Source organism: Carcharodon carcharias, chromosome 34 (assembly GCF_017639515.1).
Source record: "Carcharodon carcharias isolate sCarCar2 chromosome 34, sCarCar2.pri, whole genome shotgun sequence".
NCBI classification, from domain to species: domain Eukaryota; kingdom Metazoa; phylum Chordata; class Chondrichthyes; order Lamniformes; family Lamnidae; genus Carcharodon; species Carcharodon carcharias.
The window spans coordinates 11,423,600-11,446,207 of NC_054500.1; the positions used below are offsets into that span (position 1 = coordinate 11,423,600).

Sequence of the window (22,608 nt, forward strand, 5' to 3'; positions counted from 1 at the left end):
TAATTACAGCAATGTCAAGGGTAGAATTGGAGATTAGTATTGCTAATTAATTCTGGATATATTCCTGGGGATTTTTCATCTCATGACCCCTTGGCTGACCCAATCTAAAAGCCTTTCTTCCCATCTCTGACAGTTGTATAATTAATTAACAAAAATATTCAAAGAAAAGGAAAAGAATACACATTTTTAACTGTCCCAATAACCTATCTCAGGAGTGTTGATTAGAGCAGTATCCAGGAGATACCTGGAGTTACCAGGACAATCCTGGATCCTTTTGGAGATCCAGTTATTGTGACAGGTTAGGATTGTTTTGAGAGCTGTTTTCAATTCGAGAGACTACACAGGATAAATAATGAGTTGCAAACTAGGCCTCTAATTAAATCACACAACACGAGTTGATTAACAAGGAGTCATTGGGGTAGATAGCAATAAGAATAAAAGGTCTCCTTTTTAAGATGGAGATGAGGAATTTTTTTCTTCTCTCAGGGGGTCATTAGTCTGTGGAATTCTCTTCCCCAGAAAGCAGTGGAGTCTGAGTCACTGAATTTATTCAAGGCAGATTTAGGCAGATTTTCGATAGACAAGGGAATCAAGGGTTATGGGGGGGGGCAGACGGGAAAGTGGGGTTGGGGCCACAACCAGATCAGCCATGATCTTATGGAATGGCAGAGCAGGCTCGAAGGGCTGAATGGCCTACTCCTGCTCCTAAGTCCTATGTTCCTAGATTGTGTCCTTCCTAAGGTAGCAGGGAATGGGTGACATTGAGTCACGGGCCTTGTTACATCTCTCGCCATTTTTAACTTGTGCTGGCTGGTCAGGAGATATGTAAAACCAGACTGCCAACTCACAATCACAATCGCTGCCACACAGGCATGACGAAACCTAAGCTCAGCCTCTTTCGTTCGGAGGTCGGGAAGTCCCAGTGATCTTCGGAACCTCTCGCACGTGCGCAGCCATGAACTGCCCCCCACAACTGCGCGGTATTACCTGTTTACATTCTTCGGGGGACGAGGACCAGCCCTGCGCACCTGTGCAGAGAAAAGAAGGATGGCGCAAAAAGGCAAGTCAGATGACCAAATACAGAGCACCATTATCTAGTAGGTGCCCCCGGGGAGCAGGACACAGAAGGGGGACAAGGAGAGGTCCCAAAGAGAAATCCCAGGTAAGGGTCAAAGATAGGAACAGAAATAGACCCCGCTAAGTTAAGTTAAAAGAAAGGAGCAGTGAAAGGGGCTCTGAATTAAAGAAAGAACTGCCAACTTCAAGCGAAGTGGTCACGAGAGAAGCCCTGAAAATCCAAGATGGCAAAAGGTTGGCTCCTCAGCACTGTGGGATATAGGGGCAAAGGTACCCTTTTGGAGCAGTGGTGTTCTGCTTGGCACAGCCGGAGATCTGAAATTGCACATGAAAGATGAAGCTTGAGTGTACTCGGAGACCTGGAGAAAGGAATCTAGGAAGGCGAGGTCGAAACCCTGCGAATTGAGCCATTTTTGGAGCCATCCAAGTGGGAGCGAGGTGTGGAGACAATTCCAAGGTAAGGTCTTCAAATGTAGAGATTGGAAACCCGAGTGAGAAAAACGAAGTTTCAGTCAGATTTGTTGGCTCACAATGTGACAACTATCTGGTTGGCGTGTTGAGAAATCCATGGAATCTGTTTTGGTCACATCTGTCATTTATTGTGTACAGTGGTATGTCCGACCACAGTTTGCCATGTATCTCATGCTTACCCTGAATGTTAGCGTATAAGATAGATAATGTAAATTGTTTTATCTTTCTGAACTTGTATGATAAAGTTTATTTTTGTCTGTTCAAAACCCATTGAATCTTGTGGCTTTTCTCACTCAGTAAGCACCTTGAATCTCAAACTTTACCCACTTTAAACAAAATTCTTTCGGTCCCTAACTGAATCTCCCCTGACAATCTGGGGTCTGGCCAAGGATCATAACAAAAAGATCATGATCGACCCCCCATTGAGTGTGAGTCCCTCAGTTTGTGAAAGACAATAGAGTGAGGGGCACACAGGGCTGAAATACGGCCAATAGAATGACTGCCTCATCTATAACATGGGTAGTCTAGTGCCCATGGTACCTGGATCAGCAATTTAGAGGTCAAGGGTCAAATGATTCCTTGGGTGAAAAGCAAAGACTTGCATTTACATAGCACCTTTCACAGCCACAGCCATTGAAGTGTAGTCACTGTTGTAATGTAGGAAACACGGCAGCCAATTTGCGCACAGCCAGCTCCCACAATCAGTAATGTCATAATGACCACGTAATGTTTTAATGATATTGGTTGAGGGCTAAATATTGGCCAGGATACTAGGATACCCTGCTCATCTTTAAACTAGAGTCATGGGATCTTTTATGCCCACCTATGAAGGCAGCCGAACCATGATTTAACGTCTCATCCAAAAGGAAGCACCCCTCGGGTTAACGTCTCATCCGAAAGGCAGCACCTCCAACGCTGCAGCACTCCCTCTGTACTGCATAGAGTGTCAGCCTTGATTTTTGTGCTCAAGTCCTGGGCACTTGAACCCACGACGTTCTGACTCAGAGGTGAGTCTGCTACCAGCTGTCGCAGCTGACAGAAGCATCAAAGTGATGTCTTAATCTCAAGAATTGGGGGAGGGGAGGGAATCTAATAAAACAAATCAGCAAACGAACAAAAAGCGAGGAGTCATAGTTGTAATCACTGTCACGGAGCTTTGTAGCTCAGGGTGCAGCTGTCTCCACCCAGAGGGAGGGGTTAGTGCTCCATTCTTATAAAGCTGCACTGTTGCACTATAATTAAGGCAGTCACAGCTTCCTTTGTGCTTGTTTGAACCTTCCTTAAATACACCGAAGCTGATCCCCATCTGAGCAGGAGTTGCCAAGCTTTCCAAGGTGTGGCAGGGCCCGTTGTGAATTGAACCTGGGTTGCAATGGATTTCAGTGGCTTGGGACCTACTCTCGCAGTCCTCGCGCTGACTGTGCTGCTGCTTGTCTGCTCCTGGAAGAGTAAGCGCAGGGACAGCAGGCTCCCACCAGGTCCTCCTGCCCTCCCGCTCCTAGGGAACGCTCTTCAGATAGACAAGAGAGCGCCTGATCAATCCCTCATGAAGGTAAGCAAGTTTCCTGGTGTCCCCTGTAAGTCGTTCTGCGCTGTGTGTTTCTCACGAGCTGTGCATGCTTGCGTTCTTTATGTGAAGGTGTTGACAGACTGTGATGCCAGCATCAATTTTGCCTCTGGCACCAGAGACACAGGATCAAATTCCTCACTCCCCCTATAACAGGAAGACTGCTTGCCCTTGCATAGAAACATAGAAATTTAGATCACCGAAGAAGGCCATTCGGTCCATCATATCCACGCCAGCTGACAAGTATCTTTCCAGCCTCATCCTACTTTATAGGTCTCGGTCCATAACCTTATGGGTTTTGGCACTTCAGGTGCACATACAAGTATTTTTTAAATGTGATGAGGGTTTCTGCCTCTGCCACCCTTCCAGGAAGTGAGCTCCAGGTCCCCACCACCCTCTGGATGAAAAACTTCCTCTCAAACCCCCTCTAAACCTCCAATTTCTTTTCCTAAATCTATGCCCCCTGGTAGTCGGACCCCTCAACCTCAAGGGACTTCCTATCCACTCTATTTAGGCCCCTCATAATGTTATACACTTCAGTTAAAATCTCCTCTCTGCCTCCTCCACTCCAAAGAAAGCATCCCCTGCCCATTCAATCTTTCCTCGATGCTAAAGTTCCCCAGTCTGAGCAACATCCTTGCGAAAATGAAACATTCCTTATCAATTACTGTTGACAGCAACCCTTATTGCTGTGTGTGTGGGGGGCGGAGAGAGAGAGTTCTCTATCCACAAATCGATTCTGGATCCCCATTGCTCCTCGGTGACTCCTGCCCATGGGTCGATTCTGGCACCCAGGTATTTCTCCGTCTCTCCTGGTGGTATGTAAGAGATCGGACCTCCTTTCAGCTGCCAGTTCGGTTTTGTATTACACAGGAACGTCTTCCGTTTGTGGGTGAAGTGAAAGCCTTTGGTCTTTCCAGCATTCATCTCTCTCTCTCCGCCCCCCACACACACACCTTATATTTCAACTCTTTCTTGGACTCGAACTCAAGTTCTGTCGAAGGGTCATGAGGACTCGAAACGTCAACTCTTTTCTTCTCCGCCGATGCTGCCAGACCTGCTGAGTTTTTCCAGGTAATTCTGTTTTTGTTTTTGTTTTGGATTTCCAGCATCCGCAGTTTTTTTGTTTTTAACCCTTATTGCTGCTGCGTCAATGTCCAGTTTATTAACTGCGAGACACATGTGGCTTATTCAGAATTCGGACGTGACTAATTGTGAAAAGAGCCATCAATGCCATCCTCAGGCCTAGACTCTCAATATTCATAATCACGCAGCATCTGCTAGTGAACATTAACCTTATTGTGAGATGATCGGCAAAGTAGTGAGAGGTAGTGCAGAGTGTTTGTTTGTTCATTGTGTGTGCTTTAGAGTCAGATAGACATATGTTTGCTAAACAAATACATTTTATCTGTGTGGCATATAATGCTTTCTCTGTTGAAATGAGTGCTTGTGGCTAAAATGATGCCTGCGGAGCTACACCCGAGACTTGTAACCTGGAACTGACCTCTTTGACCAAGCTTCTGGTAATCTGTCTTAATATTTCCTTCTGGGACTCAGTGCCAGAGACTTGTCTGATTCCTGGGATTGGCAGGTGAGGAGGTTCTCTCTTGAGGAGAGGTTGGACAGGCTGCCCCTGTATCTGTCAAAGGGTCATGAGGACTCGAAACGTCAACTCTTTTCTTCTCCGCCGATGCTGCCAGACCTGCTGAGTTTTTCCAGGTAATTCTGTTTTTGTTTTGGATTTCCAGCATCCGCAGTTTTTTTGTTTTTATTTTTGCACCTGTATCCATTGGAATTCAGAAGAATGAGAGACGATCTTATTGAAACAAAAAAGATCCTGAAGGGAGGTTGACCGGGTGGATGCTGAAATGATGCTTCCCCTTGTGGGAGAGACTAAAATCAGGGGGCACAGTTTAAAAATATGGATTCACCCATTTAAGACAGAGTTAAAGAGAAAGTTTTTTCTCTCAGAGAGTCTTTGGAACTCTCTTCCCCAGACAGCGGGAGGCAGGGGCAATGCATATTTTTAAGGTGGCGGTAGATAGATCCTTGACTAGCAAGAGAGTCAAAGATTATCGCGGGTAGGCGTGAATGTGGAGTAGAGACCACAATCGGATCAGCCATTGAATGGCGGAGTGGACTCGATGGGCCGAATGGCCTACCCCTGCTCTGCACCACTAAGACGCTCCTGGGAAGCACCTTGGGACACTCTGCTACATTTGGAGGTGCTACATAAATGTAGGTTGTTGTGGTTACGCTACAAGCAAAAAGTCAAGTTCCATCCCAAAAGTTCCAGAGAGGCTGGGATCCAGATCCTGCATCCGCCCGGAGTGGCAGGACAGACTCTCTGTGCCTCCTCTGTTTAGCATGTCGGGTCAGAGATACCCATGAAGTGATGCCGGAAATAGTCTGGGACCGCCAGGGCTGTGTTTCTGTGACGTGGAGACACCCTTGCTTGTGAGACGAACACCCACCCTCGCTCCTTGCAGGGGGCCAGCGAAAGCAAGGAGAACTGGATCAGCTTTTTCTGTTCAACTTCACGGGAGTTTACTGACGAACAGGAAATGTTTAAGCACACAAATCAGCAAAAGCAGTGTTTACATAGCACCGGAAATTCCCCCACCAACTCGCAAATAAATGTATCATTGGACCTTTTTTTTTGCAGCAGAGTTGTCACTCATACTTTGGTCTATATTGAGCAGCTTTGGGCGAGCAAAGCACCATCAGCCTCGCGGGGAGGTGGATCCCAGCCAACTGGTCACCTCATCATCCTTAAACTAGAATAAAAATAGAGACCATAAGACATAGGAGCAGAAATTAGGCCATTCGGCCCATCGAGTCTGCTCCGCTATTCAATCATGGCTGATAAGTTTCTCAACCCCATTCTCCCGCCTTCTCCCCGTAACCTTTGATCCCCTTACCAATCAAGAACCTATCTATCTCGCTCTTAAATACGCTCAATGACCTGGCCTCCACAGCCTTCTGTGGCAATGAATTCCATAGATTCACCACTCTCTGGCTAAAGAAGTTTCTCCTCATCTCTGTTCTAACAGGCCTTCCCTTTACTCTGAGGCTGTGCCCTCAGGTCCTAGTCTCTCCTACTAATGGAAACATCTTCCCCACGTCCACTCTATCCAGGCTTTTCAGTATTCTGTAAGTTTCAATCAGATCCCCCCTCATCCTTCTGAACTCCATCGAGTATGGACCCAGAGTCCTCAAACATTCCTCATATGTTAAGCCTTTCATTCCTGGGACCATTCTCGTGAACCTCCTCTGGACCCTCTCCAGGGCCAGCACATCCTTCCTGAGATACGGGGCCCAAACTTGCTCACAATATTCTAAGTGTGGTCTGACCAGAGCCTTATAAAGCCTCAGCAGCACATCCCTGCTTTTATATTCTTGTCCTCTCGAAACAAATGCCAACAATGCATTTGCCTTCCTAACTACTGACTCAACCTGCAAGTTAACATTAAGAGAATCCAGGACTAGGACTCCCAAGTCCCTTTGCACTCCAGATTTCTGAATTCTCTCCCCATTTAGAAAATAGTCTATGCCTCTATTCTTCCTACCAAAGTACATGACCTCACACTTCCCCACGTTGTAATCCATCTGCCACTTCTTCGCCCATTCTCCTAACCTGTCCAAATCCTTCTGCAGCCTCCCTGCCTCCTCAATACTACCTGTCCCTCCACCTATCTTTGTATCATCTGCAAACTTAGCCAGAAGGCCCTCAGTTCCTTCATCTAGATCATTAATATATAAAGTGAAAAGTTGTGGTCCCAACACTGACCCTTGCGGAACTCCACTATTCACCAGCCGCCATCCTGAGAAGGACCCCCTTATCCCCACTCTCTGCCTCCTGCCAGACAGCCAATCTTCTATCCATGCAAGTACCTTGTCTCTAACACCATGGGCTCTTATCTTACTGAGCAGCCTCCTGTGCGGCACCTTGTCAAAGGCCTTCTGGAAGACCAAGTAGATAACATCCATTGGCTCTCCTTTGTCTAACCTACTTGTTATGTCCTCAAAGAATTCTAACAGATTTGTCAGTTTTCTAACAGGACCTGCCTCTCTCTCTCTCTCACTCACACTGACACACTTATCCCGCCTCAGGGCTACTGCTTCCCTCCTCTCTCTCCCAGCCCTCTGCATCCCCTCCCAACCCCCCACCGCCCCCCTTCTCACTACCCCCATCCCATTTGTGTGGATGGAAACTGTCCTCAGGACTGACATGACTTAGAGGCTGATTTTCCATCGCTGACTTAAAATGAGCTGATGATTCTCCCACTGGCAGACGATAACCTTAACGTGGCTGGTCCACCTTTGCATGCCCTGAGCTGGAATATTGGTCAGCTGTTTGACCCAGGGAGCCATCACAGGAGTACCAATTTCATCAACCGCTGTTATCCACAAGTGTGGACCTCCCAGAGTCTTTGGATAGCGTTTGCGAGAGGGCATTTTGACAAATTCCAGTCCTTTTTGGCGCAGGGACACTGATTCCAATTGGTAACGTCCCCCTCACTCCCCTGCATTGTCCTAGTTCAGACTAGCAGATGATCAACCCTCCCTGGTTTTCACAGCTGAGAGACATACGAACATACGAACAAGGAGCAGGACTGGGCCAGTCAGCCCCTCGAGCCTGCTCCGCCATTTAATAAGATCATGGCCGATCTGATTGTAACCTGAAATCTACATCCCACCTACCACCGATAACCTATCACCCCCTTGCTTACCAAGAATCTATCCACCTCTGATTTAAAAATATTCAAAGACTCTGCTTCCACCACCTTTTCAGGAAGAGAGTTCCAAAGACTCACGACCCTCTGAGTGAAAACATTTCACCTCATCTCTGTGTTAAATGGGTGACTCCTTATTTAAAAACAGTGGCCTCTAGTTCTTGATTCTTCCACAAGAAGAAACATCCTCTCTACATCCACCCTGTCAAGGCCCCTCAGGATCTTATATGTTTCAATCAAGTCACCTCTTACTCTTCTAAACTCCAGTGGATACAAGCCTAGTCTGTCCAACCGTTCCTCATAAGGCAACCCACCCATTCCAGGTATTAGTTCGGTAAACCTTCTCCGAACTGCTCACAATGTATTTACATCCTTCCCTAAATAAGGTGACCAATACTGTACACAGTACTCCAGATGTGGTCTCACTAGTGCCCTGGACAACTGAAGCATAACCTCCCTACTTTTGTATTCAATTCCCCTCGCAAGGGGAAGAAAAAGTCAGAACAGAAAGAGACCGAGAGAAAGAGAGCACAACCATTATATCAATGACTTTCACACCCTCAAGACAGCTCCAGTCAGTAACACCTTTATAAAGCGTAATCACTATTATGGAGGTCTCGTGGTGCAGCGGTAGTGTCCCTGTCTCTGGGCCAACATCTCTGGGTTTAAAAGTAAAAGAGAACAGCACCTCATCTTTCAACTAGGCACTTTACAGTCTTCTGGGCTTATTACTGAGTTCAACAATTTCAGATCATGAACTCTCTCCCCCATCCCCACCCCGTTTCTGATCCCCCTTTTCCAATAACTTATAATTTTTTTACAACTATATTTTTTCTTTTCCCTCCTATTTTTAAATTTATTTCAATCTATTGTTTCATCTCCACCTTTTAGCCCATTTCAATCCCTTCTCCCCACCTCACCCCATTAGGGCCATCTGCCACTAGCTTGCTTCCCTTAATGTCCCCATTAGCACATCCTTTAGATAATATCACCATCATCAACACCCCTTTGTCCTTTTGTCTATGACATCTTTGGCAGTCTCTTCTTGGCCTCCACCTATCACTGGCCCCCTATCAAGCTCTCCTGTCCCACCCCCTTCTACCAGCTTATATTTCATCTCATTTCTATTTGTCTTAGTTCAGATGAAGGGTCATAAAGACTCGAAACATCAACTGTATCCCTCTCCGCAGATGCTGTCAGACCTGCTGAGTTTTTCCAGGTATTTTTGTTTTTATCTCTGGGTTTAAGTCCCACTCCAAGACTTGATGGACCTGGAAGAGGTGTTTATAATGTGGCCAAGCAGGCTGGTTATCAGCCTATAAATCTTTCCAATCTGCCTAATGGCATGGGGCTAAGTGTGGAAGAGTTTCCAGGTCAGACACTCTGCAGAAGGCAACAGCAAAGCACTGCAGTACTTTGCCAAGCATAATCATGAGCCAATCCAATGGCAGGTTCTGGTTGCCAATTCCCTACCTTAAGGGCATGGTACCTGGGGGAAGAATCACTATTATAATGCGGGAAAAGTGGCAGTCAATTGGCAGACAGAAAGATCCCACAAACATGAATAAACGGTTAATACATTTTGTTACTGCGGAGCACTCCCTTAAGAAAAGGAGATAGAATGTAGAAGGAGAGAGAGGAAGATTACAGGAGTAGAGTAAATCAACAGTCTGCTCTCTAAAGGAAATTATCTGTCTCCAGTGTGCACCCCAACAGTAAGTAAAATGGATACAGGTTCAATCGCAACTTTCAAAAGGGATGAATACTTGATGTAGAAAACAATTGCAGAGAGGTGGAGGGGGAAGGGGGGGCTGAAGTGGGGGATGGGGTTAATTGATAGCTCTTTCAAAGAGGCACAACGGGCTGAATAGCCTCCATCTGTGCTGTATCCTTCTACTATTGTATGATTTTCTGGTTTCAAAGCTCATGAGGACCGAGGGCTCAGGAAAATTAAAGCCTCAAAAGGCCTCAGCGACTCCCTCAAGACATTGCAACATCTGGAGATTTTAGCGCCCCTGCATTCCCAGCTCCTGCGGTAAATGATTATTTGTTTTCCTTGGGAAGTATTGTTTATCCCAAGCATCCTGTGGGAACATCTCCTCCCTCCCTATATAAACTGAAAACTCCCTGGTGGTTTGCAGATGGACCCCAGCTGTCTGATAACCAATTACCTTCTCTTTCTTTATTAAGTCTATTTTTTATTTAGAGGTTTACAGAGAGCAACACGTGATCAGACAACAATCAGAAGTTTTGGACAAGCGAAGCTCTGTTGAAGCAAAGTTGACATACGGGGTAGGGTTGTTGAGCTCATCCACCCTAACCTGCCCAAGGATGGTACAATGTTTACACAAATGGTGATTAAAATATTGGGAGGCCAACTTTGGAGGAGGCCAATGTCAGTCAGCAGCTGATAAACAAAACTCAAACTGGTTCTGCTAGGACATTATCATAAGAACCAGCTTTTTGACTTTATGCAAATTTTTGACAATTCCTTTTCTTCATCCTTTTATAGGACATGGGCATCACTGGCAGGGCCAGCATTTGTCGCCCATCCTTAGCTGCCCTTGAACTGAGTGACTCACTAGACCACTTCAGAGGGCAGTTAAGAGTCAACCACGTTACTGTGGGTCTGGAGTCACATGTAGGCCAGACCAGCTAAGGATGGCAGATTTCCTTCCCTAGAGAATGTTAGTGAGCTAGGTGGGTTTTTGTGACATTTGATGATAGTTTCATGGTCCCCATTACTGAAACTAGCTTTACATTTCTTAATTGAATTCAAATTCCACCAGCTCCCATCTGGATTACTAGTGCAGTGACATTACTACTGTGCCACTGCCTCACCCATTGACACTAAAGGCCTGAGGATTTGAGGATTGGAGTGGGGTGGGGGGGTGGGGGGCGAGGTTGGGGGGAACGTGGGGCGAGGGGCGTTGGGTGGGGGTTGCAGAGTGCTCGACTCTTCAAACTGGAAGTCCCCTCAATCAGGACCCAATGTAAGATCGACCCAGAGCCACCTGGTCTCATCAGGCACCCCCTCCTGTTTCTGACAGAAGTGAACGCCTCGTTCAGGCTGAGGTCAAAGATTCAGGTTCACTTGGGCACCCAGAATGTTCTTCAGGAGTGGGAGAGGGTTAGTACCTTCACCCTCCCTCCTCATAAGGGTTTTTCCCCAGGGTTTTCAGCAGGGGGTGGGGGAGAGTGGGGGGTGTGGGGTGGTGGTTGGGGGGGGAAGATATGGCTATGTGTAGATGCTCCCACTCAGGCCATGCCTCTTGAGCCTGCAACCTTCAAGTCCCAGTCAGGACAGTTTTTACATGATGTCCCACCCACTCCTCCCAAAGTTAAATATCCCACTGACATTCACTGATTAGGACTCAAGCCCAATGAATGCTTTTCCAGTGAGCCATTGGAGAGCCAAGGGAAGGTGGAGAAAATCAGAGGAGCGGGGGAGGAGGAGTTAAAATAATCCTTTCAAATGTCTTTATTGCACATCTAAGCTGGATGATTTCAAATCCATTCAAATTCCCACCACCAAAAGCGGTGGACAGGAGTTCCTTCTGTGCTGACAGGGGCGCTGGTGGACTCACGTCACCTCTCTTCCAGACCACCCAAGGAGGTTGGCTGGACAAAACGATTCAAGAAGCTTACTCTCAACTCAGTGGGACAAAAGCTGTCTCAGGTAAAGACCTCTCCCTCTTTGCAGTGCCTGCTAACTTAAAGAAGTTAACCTTCGTACTCAGAGGCTGTTGAAAAAGAAACACACTAACGATGCCACGGGGGCTGATTAATAACTCCACCAAGTGACGATGGACCCTACGTCACAGGAGCATCCCAGCTCCAAGTAACTGCTCAGCGCTGTGTTCTCTCGTCACAAGTGACGCAGCACTGAGGGGACCAAACTTGCCCTCTTCAATAGGATCTTAAAAGGAGAGAATCAAAGAGAGAGAGATGGAAGCTTAGAGAGCAATCCGTACAGTCAGAGTGTGTAAAACATTTTTTGGTTGTGTCTGCTGACAATGGAAGTGCAGGGATGAACTTCCTGCCCTTACATGGTGGTAATTTTTCTGGGCTAATAACGCATAGGCTGCTCCGGAGTTATGGAGCGGTACCTTCAGGACTTAGTCACTCCTGGAAGGGGGGAATCATTTTCAGGTCAGGAGCATGTATTACTAATGGGCGGGCTCTTAGCCAAAGCCAGGGCATTAGGAACATGCTTCTGGGTTGCCTGACCAGTTAGGGAGGGTGAGTGAGACAACGCGTCCATTCTATCAAAGAAAGGGTTTCTAATTGACCTCGGTTACAACGAGTCACCAGCACCTGGGATTTTGGGGCTGCGGCACAAACCACAGGACCGCAGAGGAGACCTGCTCCCTCGGCTTCTCACTCTTAACCGGAGATCTGGCTGCAGGACATGAGGGGCCGCAATGAGCTGCAGACTCCCAACGATCAGAGGGGAAGATGACAAATTCTCCAATGAAGCAGGCGTCGATAGAAGTGGCTGAGGAAGTGGACGGCAGGAGTGTTGTCCTCCAACCTGGAGATAGTGCATCAAGAGGATCTAGGACCTCAGGAGGGAGGGGGGCAAAGATGAGTGGCAGAACACTTTCATGAGCCAAGATCCCCACACTCTGACTTTCCCAGAATTCTCCTGCGCAGCACTATTCAGGGGAGGGGAGTGATGCAAGGTGGGAGTGTAGCCCTCCAATGATAGGCATCTTGTCAGCCTCTGGCGACGTGTACCCGCTTGCTGCACTGGGAAGGAGTCTTGCTCAAAGGGGCTGTGGATGTCAACAGTGACCTGCCATGAGTCTCCTGAGACACTAGTGCTCAGACATGGTGAGAGAGCTGATCCTCTGCCTGTAGCCCCTGTGTTGGGGGTCTCGCCACCTTCCAGCCTGACCTCGGTGTCCATCCCCTCTATCCTGTGGAGGGTCATGTGGCTGAGGTGAAGGCAGCTGCTGCTGCCACTGCTGTAGCTTCTGTTGCTGCCGGTGGTGGTACGGTTTCTATTTGGCCCTCAGAGGCACGAGGTGGAGCTGCATAAGCTGCTCCAATGTCATGGTGAAGGCTGGGAGCAAGGAAGTACAGCAGAAGGGGAGTGAAGTGCTACACAGGTGAAGTGCTTTCTGAGAACTGGCAATCACCCGTCAAGCAGTGATCACACTCTGAGAGAAGAAGGTCTATGAACAATATCCTCTACCTGGTCATGGCTGCAACTCTTCAGCTTAAGGGATCAAAGCCTTCCCAGCCTGTCAGTTTTACTGAAGAAGCTCTTCCCATTGTGCAATCACCTTAGTGACCCTGGCAACTTGCTGACAGGTTGGGAAACAGGTGGCCAGCTGGGAAACAAAGATTTAAGGTCTTAATTGGCTTTTTAACTACCTTAATAGCTTACCCAACAGATCCAATCACCATCAATCCTGTTCCGCAGAAACCCACAGAGGGTAGGATGATGTTGGGAACCCAATCTGATATCAATTTCAGGAGATTTAACTCCCCCTGTGCATGCAAACCCGCCTGCCTTAGCCTGGGAAAATAACCCCAGCGAACTCTGTTTCCCGCTCCACAGATGCTGCCTGATCTGCTGAGTATTTCCAGCATTTTCTGTTTTTATTTCACATTTCCAGCATCTGCAGTCTTTTAGTTTTGGCTACAGGTTGAAGCATGGTTGAGGGAAGACACAAGTAACATGAAACTTAAACTTGTGGTTAGGCTAAATGCACAAATAGGGACAACTGAAACTTAGAAAGTAGAAGAGTGTAGATTGGAGATGGAAGGACAAAGGATTGTCAAAGATTGACATTCATTACAATGTAACCTCTCAAAAATAGTATTAAACATTCTGATTGCTAAATAAGCACAACGGATAATAGATAAATGCTCGAGTACTCACATCTAAAACAATTTACAGCTATGTTCTGGCTTTAAAGGTATGTTTTCTTTTCCAAACTCTACTATGTATTATTTATAACAGAGATATATATATAGTAGAGATATATATATAACATACACACACACACATATATATATATAAAATAGATTATATATAATAATATATATTATATAGCGGAACTTCCAATATGCAAGATTTAAAGATCACGCCAAATGGAAGTACAGATGCATGTCCGATGACATCACTGCGTAAGTATGTATGCGTAATGATGTCACTACACACCACTAGAATTGCACATGGACAGCCTGTCAACAGAGGACACTTTCTGATGATGTCACCAATGTGAACTGGACCGTACACACACGAGTTAGCGAGATTCGGCTTTGGCAAACTCATTCCTAGTTGGTTGGCAGTTGTCACATCAAGCTTTTTTACGCAACTTAGTTAGGATTTGGAATGTGCTGCCTGTTGGAGTGATGGATACAGATTCAATAGGAGCTTGCAAAAAAAGATTTGGACAAATATTTAAAGGAAGGAGGGCATACGAAGAAAGAATACGAGAGTAGGACTAGCTAGGTAGCTGCTCCAAAGAGCTAGGTTCAGATTCAATGGGCTGAATGGCCTCCCTCTATGCTGTGCTATGATTACAAACATACAAACAAGGAGCAGGAGTAGGCCATTCAGCCCCTCAAACCTGCTCCGCCATTTAATAAGATCATGGCTGATCTGATACTAACCTGAAATCTGCATCCCACCTACTCCCGATAACCTATCACCCCCTTGCTTACCAAGAATCCATCCACCTCTGCCTTAAAAATATTCAAAGACTCTGCCTCCACCACCCTTTGAGGAAGAGAGTTCCAAAGATTCACAACCCTCTGAGAGAAAGCATTTTGCGCCATCTCTGTTTTAAATGGGCGACCCCTTATTTTTAAACAGTGACCGCTAGTTCTAGATTCTTCCACAAGAGGAAACGTCCTTTCCACACCCACCTGGTCAAGACCTCTCAGGATCTTATATGTTTCAATCAATTCACCTCTTACTCTTCTAAACTCCAGCGATACAAGTCTAGTCTGTCCAATCTTTCCTCAAAAGACAACCCATCCATTCCAGATATTAGTCTGATAAACCTTCTCTGAACTGCTTCAAATGCATTTACATCCTTCCTTAAATAAGGTGACCAGTACTGAACACAGTACTCCAGATGTGGTCTCACTAGTGCTCTGTACAACTGAAGCATAACCTCCCTACTTTTGTATCCAAACCCCTCACAATAAACAATAACATTCTACTAGCTTTCCTAATTACCTGCTGTACCTGCGTACTAACCTTTTGTGATTCATGCATTGGGACACCCAGATCCCTCTGCATCTCCAAGCTCTGCAATCTCTCACCATTTAGATAATATGCTTCTCTTTCATTCTCCCTGCCAAAATGAGCAATTTCACATTTTCCCACATTATACTCCATCTGCCAGATCGTTGCCCACTCACTTAACCTATCTATATCTGTTTGTAACCTCCTTATGTTCTCTTCACAGCTTACTTTCCTACCTATTTTTGCGTCATCAGCAAATTTGGCAACCACCCCCTTCAATCCCTTCATCCAAGTCATTTATATAAATTTGTAAACAGTTGAGGTCTCAGCACTGATCCCTCTGGCACATCACCCAGTACATCTTGCCAACCTGAAAATGATCCATTTATACCTATTGTCTGCTTCCTGTTAGCCAGCCAATCTTCTGTCCATGCCAATGTGTTACCCCCTATACCGTGAACTTTTATTTTCCACAATAACCTTTGATGTGGCACTTTATCAAATGCCTCCTAGGAGTCTAAGTACAATAACATCCACCGGTTCCCCTTTATCCACAGCACCTGTTACTTCTTCAAAGAACTCCAATAAGTTGGTTAAACACGATTTCCCTTCCACAAAAGCATGTTGACTCTGCCTGATGACCTTGAGCTTATCTAAGTGCCCTGCTATAACTTCTTTAATAATAGCTTCTAACGTGTTCCCTACGACAGATGTTAAGATAACTGGCCTGTAGTTTCCTGCTTTCTGTCTCCCTCCCTTTTTGAATATTTGCTCTCTTCCAATCTAATGGAACCTTGCCCGAATCTAGGGAGTTTTGGAAAATTAAAACCAATGCATCAATTATCTCACTGGCCACTTCTTATAAGACCCGAGAATGAAACAGTCAGGACCCAGGCTCTAGTCAGCTGCAGCTCCAACAATTTACTCAGGACCACTTCTCTGGTGACTGTAATTTTCCTGACTTCCTTCTCTACTCCCATTTCCTGGTTTATAGCTGCTTGTGGGATGTTACTTGTATCCTCTATAGTGAAAATTGATGCAAAATATCTGTTCAATTCATCTGCCATTTCCTTGTTTTCCATCATCAATTCTCCAGACTCACTTTCTATAGGACCAGTGCTCACTTTGTTAATTCTTTCCTTTTCTAAATATTTATAAAAACTCTTACTATCTGTTTTTATATTTCTGTCTAGTTTTCTCTCATACTCTTATTTTTTCCCTCCTCATTAGTCTTTTAGTCACTCTTTGCTGTTCCTTATCTCCTGTCCAATCATCTGGCCTTCCACCTATCTTTGCACAACTCTATGCTTTTTCTTTAAGTTTGATATATCTTTAACATTTCTAGTTAACCAAGGATGATGTGCCCGTCCCTTGGACTTTTTCTTACTCGTGATTGAGGCAGACATGGCCACTAATGGTAGACTGGAGGGTGGGTAAGCAAGAAGGGAGGATTACACGGAAGTTGAAGAGAATTGGAAAGTCCCTGCCATGGGAGATTGTGGGGGTTGTTCTGTGGCCTGTTTGCACCAGCTCAAATGGGAAAAGCAGTCATTCCCAAACCCCTGCCCCTGTGCAACCCCTCACCTTCAGATTTATATCGAAGACACACACAACACCCTGCACAATGATAATATTTCTGGGTCTTGGTATGTGCAGGTTGGTGGTTAGTCACTACACACTGCAGACAGGCACATTGACAACCCTATGACTTCACAGTGTGAGGTGATTAGTAAGGCTGTAGGAACTTGACATGTTAATTATTGATAAGTACTTTTAGCTATGCAAATCCACATACAAATGTACCTGGGGGCAGAATTTTTCAGTCAGAGTGTGGGGGCGGGGCCGACACTCCGGCGCGTGAAATGACTCACGATGATGTTGGGTGTGTGCCCCGATGTCATCGCGCAGTCCCACAATATTTCGTTCAGCGGGCGCGTGCCAGAGTCAGCTGAGCACCTGCTGAAAGGTAAACAGCCTATTAAGGCCATTAACAAAGTAATTATTGTACTTGTTAACGCTGCCCGTCCAGCCTTAAGGTTGGTGGGCAGATAAAAAGCCCAAGCAGCCTTTGCATATTTTAGGAAACCTCATCCACGAGCGGGGTGAGGTTTCTAAAGCTTTGATTAAACAAATAAAACTTTTCATAAAAACAAAAATATGTCCCATCTCATGTATCACAGTCACATGAGAGGACATATTTAAATAAATTTCTAAATCATTTATTTAATTATTTTAATATCCATTCAATCTCCCTTGAGGCAGCTTTGTGCCTCAGGGAGAGTAAAGCGCTCTTTCACACGCATGCGCAAAAGAGCGATGGCCCCGGCTCTCCCTCCTCCCCCTGCCTGCACAGTCATAGAGGTCTACAGCACAGAAGAAGGCCCTTCAGCCCATCGAGTCTGCGCCGGTCAAACAAGAACCTATTTTAGTCCATTTTTCCAGCACTAGGCCCATAGCCTTGTTTGCCATGGAATCGCAAGTGCACATCCAAATACTTCTTAAATGTTATGAGGGTTTCTGCCTCTACCGCCCTTTCAGGACGTGAGTTCCAGATTCCCAACACACTCTGGGTGAAAAAATTCTTTCTCACATCCCCTCTAAACCTCCTGCCTCTTACCTTAAATCTATGCCCCCTGGTTATTGATCCCTCCACCAAGGGGAGAAGTTCCTTCCTGTCTACCCTATCTAGGCTCCTCATAATTTTATACACCTCAGTCGTGTCCCCCCTCCAGGGAAAACAGCCCCAGTCTATCCAATCCTCATAACTAAAATTCTCCAGCCCAGGCAACATCCTGGTAAATCTCCTCTGCTCTCTCTCCAGTGCAATCACATCCTTCCTATAATGCGGATTCCAGAACTGCACGCAATACTCTAGCTGTAGCCTAACCAGCATTTTATATAGTTTCAGCATAACCTCCCTGCTCTTATATTCCAAGCCTCAGCTAATAAAGGCAAGTATCCCATATGCCTTCTTAACCACCTTTTCTACCTGTCTCACTACATTAAGGGACTGGTGGACATGCTCACTAGGTCCCTATGATCCTCAGTACTTCCCATACGATCCTACCATTCATCGTATATTCCTGTCCCTTGTTTTTCCTGCTCAAGTGCATCACCTCACACTTATCTGCATTAAATTCCATTAAATTCCATTTGCCACAAATCAGCACATCTGACCAGCCCGACTATATCCTCCTGTATTCTAAGGCTATCCTCCTCACTATTTACCACCCTACCAATTTTTGTGTCATCCGCGAACTTACAAATCAACCCTCCAATGTTCAAGCCTAAATCGTTTTATATATACCACAAACAGGTACCCAACACCGATCCCTGTAGAACCCCACTGGACACAGACATCCAGTCAGAAAAACACCCCTCGACCATCACCCTTTGCTTCCTGCCACTCAGCCAATTCTGGATCCAATTTGCCAAATTGCCTTGGATCCCATGGGCTCTTACCTTCGTTATCAGTCTCCCATGCAGGACCTTATCAAAAGCCTTGCTGAAGCCCAAGTAGGCTACATCAAATGCATTGCCCTCATCTACACATTCAATCAAATTGGTCAGACATGACCTCCCCTTCACAAAACCATGCTGACTGTCCTTGATTAATCCCTGCCTCTCCAAGTGTAGACTATTTCTGTCCCTCAGGATTGCTTCTAATAGTTTCCCCTCCACTGAGCTTAGACTGACTGGCCTGTAACTGTCTGGTTTATCCTTTCCTCCCTTCTTGAATAATGGTACCATATTGGCTGTCCTCCAGTCCTCTGGCACTTCTCCTGTGGCCAGAGAGGTACTGAAAATTATTGCCAGTGCCCCTGCTATCTCCTCCCCTGCCTCACTCAACAGCCTGGGATACATTTCATCCGGGCCTAGAGATTTACCTACGTTTAAGCCTGCCCGACCACTTAGAACCTCCTCCCTTTCTATGCTAATTTCTTTAATTATATCACAGTCCTTCTACCTGATTTCCATACCCACATTGTCCTTCTCACTTGTGAACATCGACACAAAGTATTCATTTAGAACCCGACCTACGTCTTCCGGCTCCAGACACAAATTACCACTATGGTCCTTAAAGGGCCCTACTCTTTCCCACCAGATCACCCATTTTGAGCCCAAATATTGGCTTATTCATGGTTTTAAAAATAAAGGATAGAAGCCAACTTTAGAAAATGCTGATAATAAGAAACAAAAACAACTAAATTACGTTAAAAAAAACAGAAGGTGCTCATGAATTCTTAAAATGCACCCAGGAGAGCTTTTTAAGCCACTGTGTAAAAGGTCCGACAAGAGAGGGGGTGGTCCTGGACTTAATTTTAGGGAATGAAGCCAGGCAAGTGGTAGAGATATCAGTGGGGGAGCATTTTGCAGGTAGTGATCATAAAGCAGACCTGCTGAGTTTTTCCAGGTATTTTTGTTTTTGTTTTGGATTTCCAGCATCCGCAGTTTTTTGCTTTGATCGTAATTCCGTTAGATTCAAGGTTGTTTAGGAAAAGGACAAGGATGGGCCAGAAATCAGAGTTTTAAATTGGGGGAAGGCCAATTCTAATAATTGTTGGTCTTGTACTCTCTCTATTTCCTTCTTGAATGAATCCCACTGCTCTGACGCAGATTTACCTTAAAGGAGCTGTTCCCAGTCCACTCTGGCCAAATCATATCTGATCTTATTAAAATCGGCCTTCCCCCAATTTAGAACTCTGATTTCTGGCCCATCCTTGTCCTTTTCCATGACAACCCTGAATCTCACAGAGTTATGATCACTATCTGCAAAATGCTCCCCCATTGATACCTTTACCACTTGCCCGGCTTCATTCCCTAAAATTAAGTCCAGGACCACCCCCTGTCTTGTAGGACCTTCCACAAACTGGCTTAAAAAGCTCTCCCGCTTGCATTTTAAGAATTCATGAACATGTTTTTTTTAACTTAATTTAGTTGTTTTTGTTTCTTATTATTGGCATTTTCTAAAGTTGGCATCTATCCTTTATTTTTAAAACCATGGATAAGCCAATATTTGGGCCCATAGTGGGCGATCTGGCGTACAAAGACTTTTACACAGATGAACAAACTCGCGAATGAGGAAGCCATCACGAATGGCAGCATTTTACTGTATTTTGAAAGGTCTCTGGACAGCAAGGACCTATGCTGCACTCAGTCAGACAAGCCCAGTGAACTGTTGGGGGTGGAGGGGGGGGGCGAGAAAGAAGAACGGGGCTGGTGTCCTCAAGCCAGTTCACATCCGCAGGGATTATTTTGTATAAACGGCCCCAGTTAATCGGATTGCACCTCCCTGTCTTGCGGAGACTGAACCCCACTTTCTGTCTTTACAGCTGAGCAAGAAGTATGGCTCCGTGTTCACCGTCTGGCTTGGAACCCGCCCAGCGGTGGTGTTGTGTGGCTTTGAAACCGTGAAGGAAGCGTTGGTCGATCGAGCAGACGATTTCGGAGCCAGAGGCACGGTCCCGTCAATCAGGAAGGTCACGAAAGGATATGGTAAAAAACGGGGCCAAGTTAATCCCCCTGACCTTTCTCCCCCACTACGCCTTGTTATGGACACTACGCCCTGTATCCTGCCTGTGCTATTACGGGGCTGTGTCTTTTGTTGGCCCTCGGTGCTGGATATGAACCAGATCTCTTGCAGTTCTGTTACATCGCCCTTTTCTATCAATTGTGTTCCCAATTCTATAAATGCGCTATGGGGTTTAAATTGGTCTTTGCCCAAAACGAGCTCATGGTAAAATTTAGAAAGTGGAGATTTGGACATCGTGTACAATACTCGCCTTCCTGTTTCCTGTTGCAATCTCATTCTCTAACGTCATTACAAAAACAGAATGACTTTCCTTTCTTCCTCTTTTTCATTTGGCCTTTTCTTTCCCCTTCCCCCTCCACTCCATCCCCTCCTCCCACACACCTCCTTTTTCTGTACACCCTCCCTCATTTGTTTATTACCTCTGCGTTCAGCCTCCCCCGACTGCATCCCTGAGCAGACCTGGCAATTGGTGATTTCCAACACTGAAGAATTCCTAGGTGCTAAAGTTGTCTACTGCACAAGTGGCTGAGCAGTGAATGTGGAATCTTTAGCCCAGGGTGCATTCTTGAGGCATGCCTACAATCTACCACCATTAATCTGTCAGTGATGTCAGTATTCTACTCCCCCAGGTAGGGTGTGGCACCAGTGAGTGCAGAATGCAAGCCTCCGAGCCTCACCACCCACCCCAGTGTGGCGTCCAATAGAAATCTGGTTAAATACGTGAGGAATAGAAGGCTACATAATTGGGCGAGACGAACCAAGATGGAGGGAGATAAAAGCAAAATGCTGCGGATGCTGGAAGCCTGAAACAAAATCAGAAAATGCTGGAAAGGCTCAGCAGATCTGACAGCGTCTGCGGAGAGAGAGAAAATCAAAGTTAACGTCTCAAGTCCGTATGAGTCAATACAGACGCGAAATGTTAACTTTGTTTCTCTCTCTCTCCACAGATGTTGTCAGACCTGCCAAGCTTTTCCAGCATTTTCTGTTTAAGATGGAGGGAGACTCCTCTCAAGCTTCCATAAAAACTCCAGCATAGACCAGTGGGGCTGAATGGTCTGTTTCTGTGTTATAATTCTAGCTAGCTCTTGTGTTCACCAACACCCACATCCACGCGCCCCCCAACGCCCAAAGGTAGATTTCCCAAGCTGTACCCTTTGTTGATCTCAAAGGTGAAAGGTCAGAGGCTAACCCAATCCCACCCCACCCCCTTGACTTTCAATCTTCCCTGACATGCAGCTCGAGACAGAACAAGGCACGGGCTGCACGGGAGATAACTGCACCCAGATCTCCCACTCAGGCGCTGCAACGTCAGTGAGGGGGTCCCTCAGGAAAACTGTGGGAAAAAACTCGGCTCTTGCCACTGAAGTGATGGTGGAGGAAGAGGCGAATCCCCTCTCAAGAGTTTCACAGTCCCCTTCCCTCAGCCCCACCCCTCGTTTAACAACACGAACTGGGGGGTGAGAGGGGGTGGGGAGTGAGGGGGTGGTGGGTGGTGGGTGGTGGGTGGTGTGCCCTCTGAATCGTGTCACTCTCTGTCCTCCCAGGAATCGCCAGCAGCAATGGGCACCGCTCACTCCAGCTTCGGAACTTTGCCATCACGACCTTGAGGAACTTCAGGAACGGGACAAAGACATTGGAGGATTTCATCCAACAAGAGGCAAAGTGCCTGGTGGAGGTCTTCAGAGGGACCAAAGGTTAGTGATTCCATTCAAGACTAGACCGACACTGAACACCAACTACACTCAACCCACAACCTGCGGCATCAAGTTATTCACTTTGGCAAGAAAAACAGAAAAGACAGAGTATTTCTTAAATGGTGAGAGATTGGGAAGTGTTGATTTCCAAAGGGACCTGGGTGTTCATAAGCCATGAGGAAGGGAAATGGTATATTGGCCTTAATTGCAAGAGGATGTGAGTACAGGAATAAAGAAGTCTTGCATCACTTGTATAGACCCTTGGTGAGACCACACCTGGAGTATTCTGTGCAGTTTTGGTCTCCTTACCAAAGGAAAAA

The 22,608-nt window shown here is 46.1% G+C and overlaps 1 protein-coding gene across 1 annotated transcript in view; it reads left to right on the top strand.

Moving 5' to 3' along the window:
* Nucleotides 1-2,802: 2,802 nt before the first annotated feature.
* LOC121272532 (cytochrome P450 2F2-like) overlaps nt 2,803-22,608 on the top strand; it is a 51,540-nt gene continuing 31,734 nt past the window's right edge. The window contains exons 1-3 of the mRNA XM_041179150.1: nt 2,803-3,100; nt 20,395-20,557; nt 22,139-22,288. Of these exons, the coding sequence (XP_041035084.1) occupies nt 2,921-3,100; nt 20,395-20,557; nt 22,139-22,288 (493 nt within the window). The 5' untranslated portion in view covers nt 2,803-2,920. The remainder of the gene's footprint in view (nt 3,101-20,394; nt 20,558-22,138; nt 22,289-22,608) is intronic.